Raw genomic sequence first — 576 nt, 5'->3', positions numbered from 1 at the left:
CCTCGAAATCTGAGGATTTTCCCTCAAATCAAGGGAGTTTCTCAAAGTTTTCCCTTTACCCTCAAAAATGAGACATCGTTTTTACCGTGCTAGACGCATTAACGTCAAGAGGAAAAAGATGAATGCGTGGGCGATAGCACGTTCGTGGTCCAATCAAATCCCCACCAGCAGTCGCGGGAAGGGAATTAAGCCGAATTAAGCCGCCCGCGGTGTGCGTAGGACTTCACTTTGTGGGAGCAAGGGGACCGGAAATAGCGCCTCCCTTGTGCCGCTTCCTGGCCTGCCGCCTCCTTCCTCGCACCGAGGGGGAAATGACTTGCGTACTAACTCGTACACCTAGGCCTGTACTAAAGACGTACTAACTTGTACTAACAGAGTAATATAACGCATACTTCTGGTAGAAATCAAGCGTAATTGTACCATAATAACATATTTTGCATAAATGATGACAAAGTGTTAAAATGGGGTGTACTAACGTGTACTAACTCGTACACTTTTATCCGGAGTGATTTCCCCCTCGCCTCGCACTGACTCGCACTCACTAATATCCTTGTTCGTAGCTTCGGCGGCTTCGGA

The 576-nt window shown here is 47.7% G+C and overlaps 1 protein-coding gene across 1 annotated transcript in view; it reads right to left on the bottom strand.

Moving 5' to 3' along the window:
* Positions 1-347: 347 nt before the first annotated feature.
* The window catches only part of LOC113212680 (uncharacterized), a 7,731-nt gene continuing 7,502 nt past the window's right edge, over positions 348-576 (bottom strand). The window contains exon 5 of the mRNA XM_052277403.1: positions 348-368. Coding sequence (XP_052133363.1) covers positions 348-368 — 21 coding nt within the window. The remainder of the gene's footprint in view (positions 369-576) is intronic.

This window comes from Frankliniella occidentalis, unplaced genomic scaffold, assembly GCF_000697945.3.
Source record: "Frankliniella occidentalis isolate FOCC.00 unplaced genomic scaffold, Focc_3.1 Scaffold10, whole genome shotgun sequence".
NCBI classification, from domain to species: domain Eukaryota; kingdom Metazoa; phylum Arthropoda; class Insecta; order Thysanoptera; family Thripidae; genus Frankliniella; species Frankliniella occidentalis.
The sequence above is the reverse complement of the archived record's forward strand: the minus strand, read 5'-3'. Positions and strand labels throughout refer to the sequence as shown.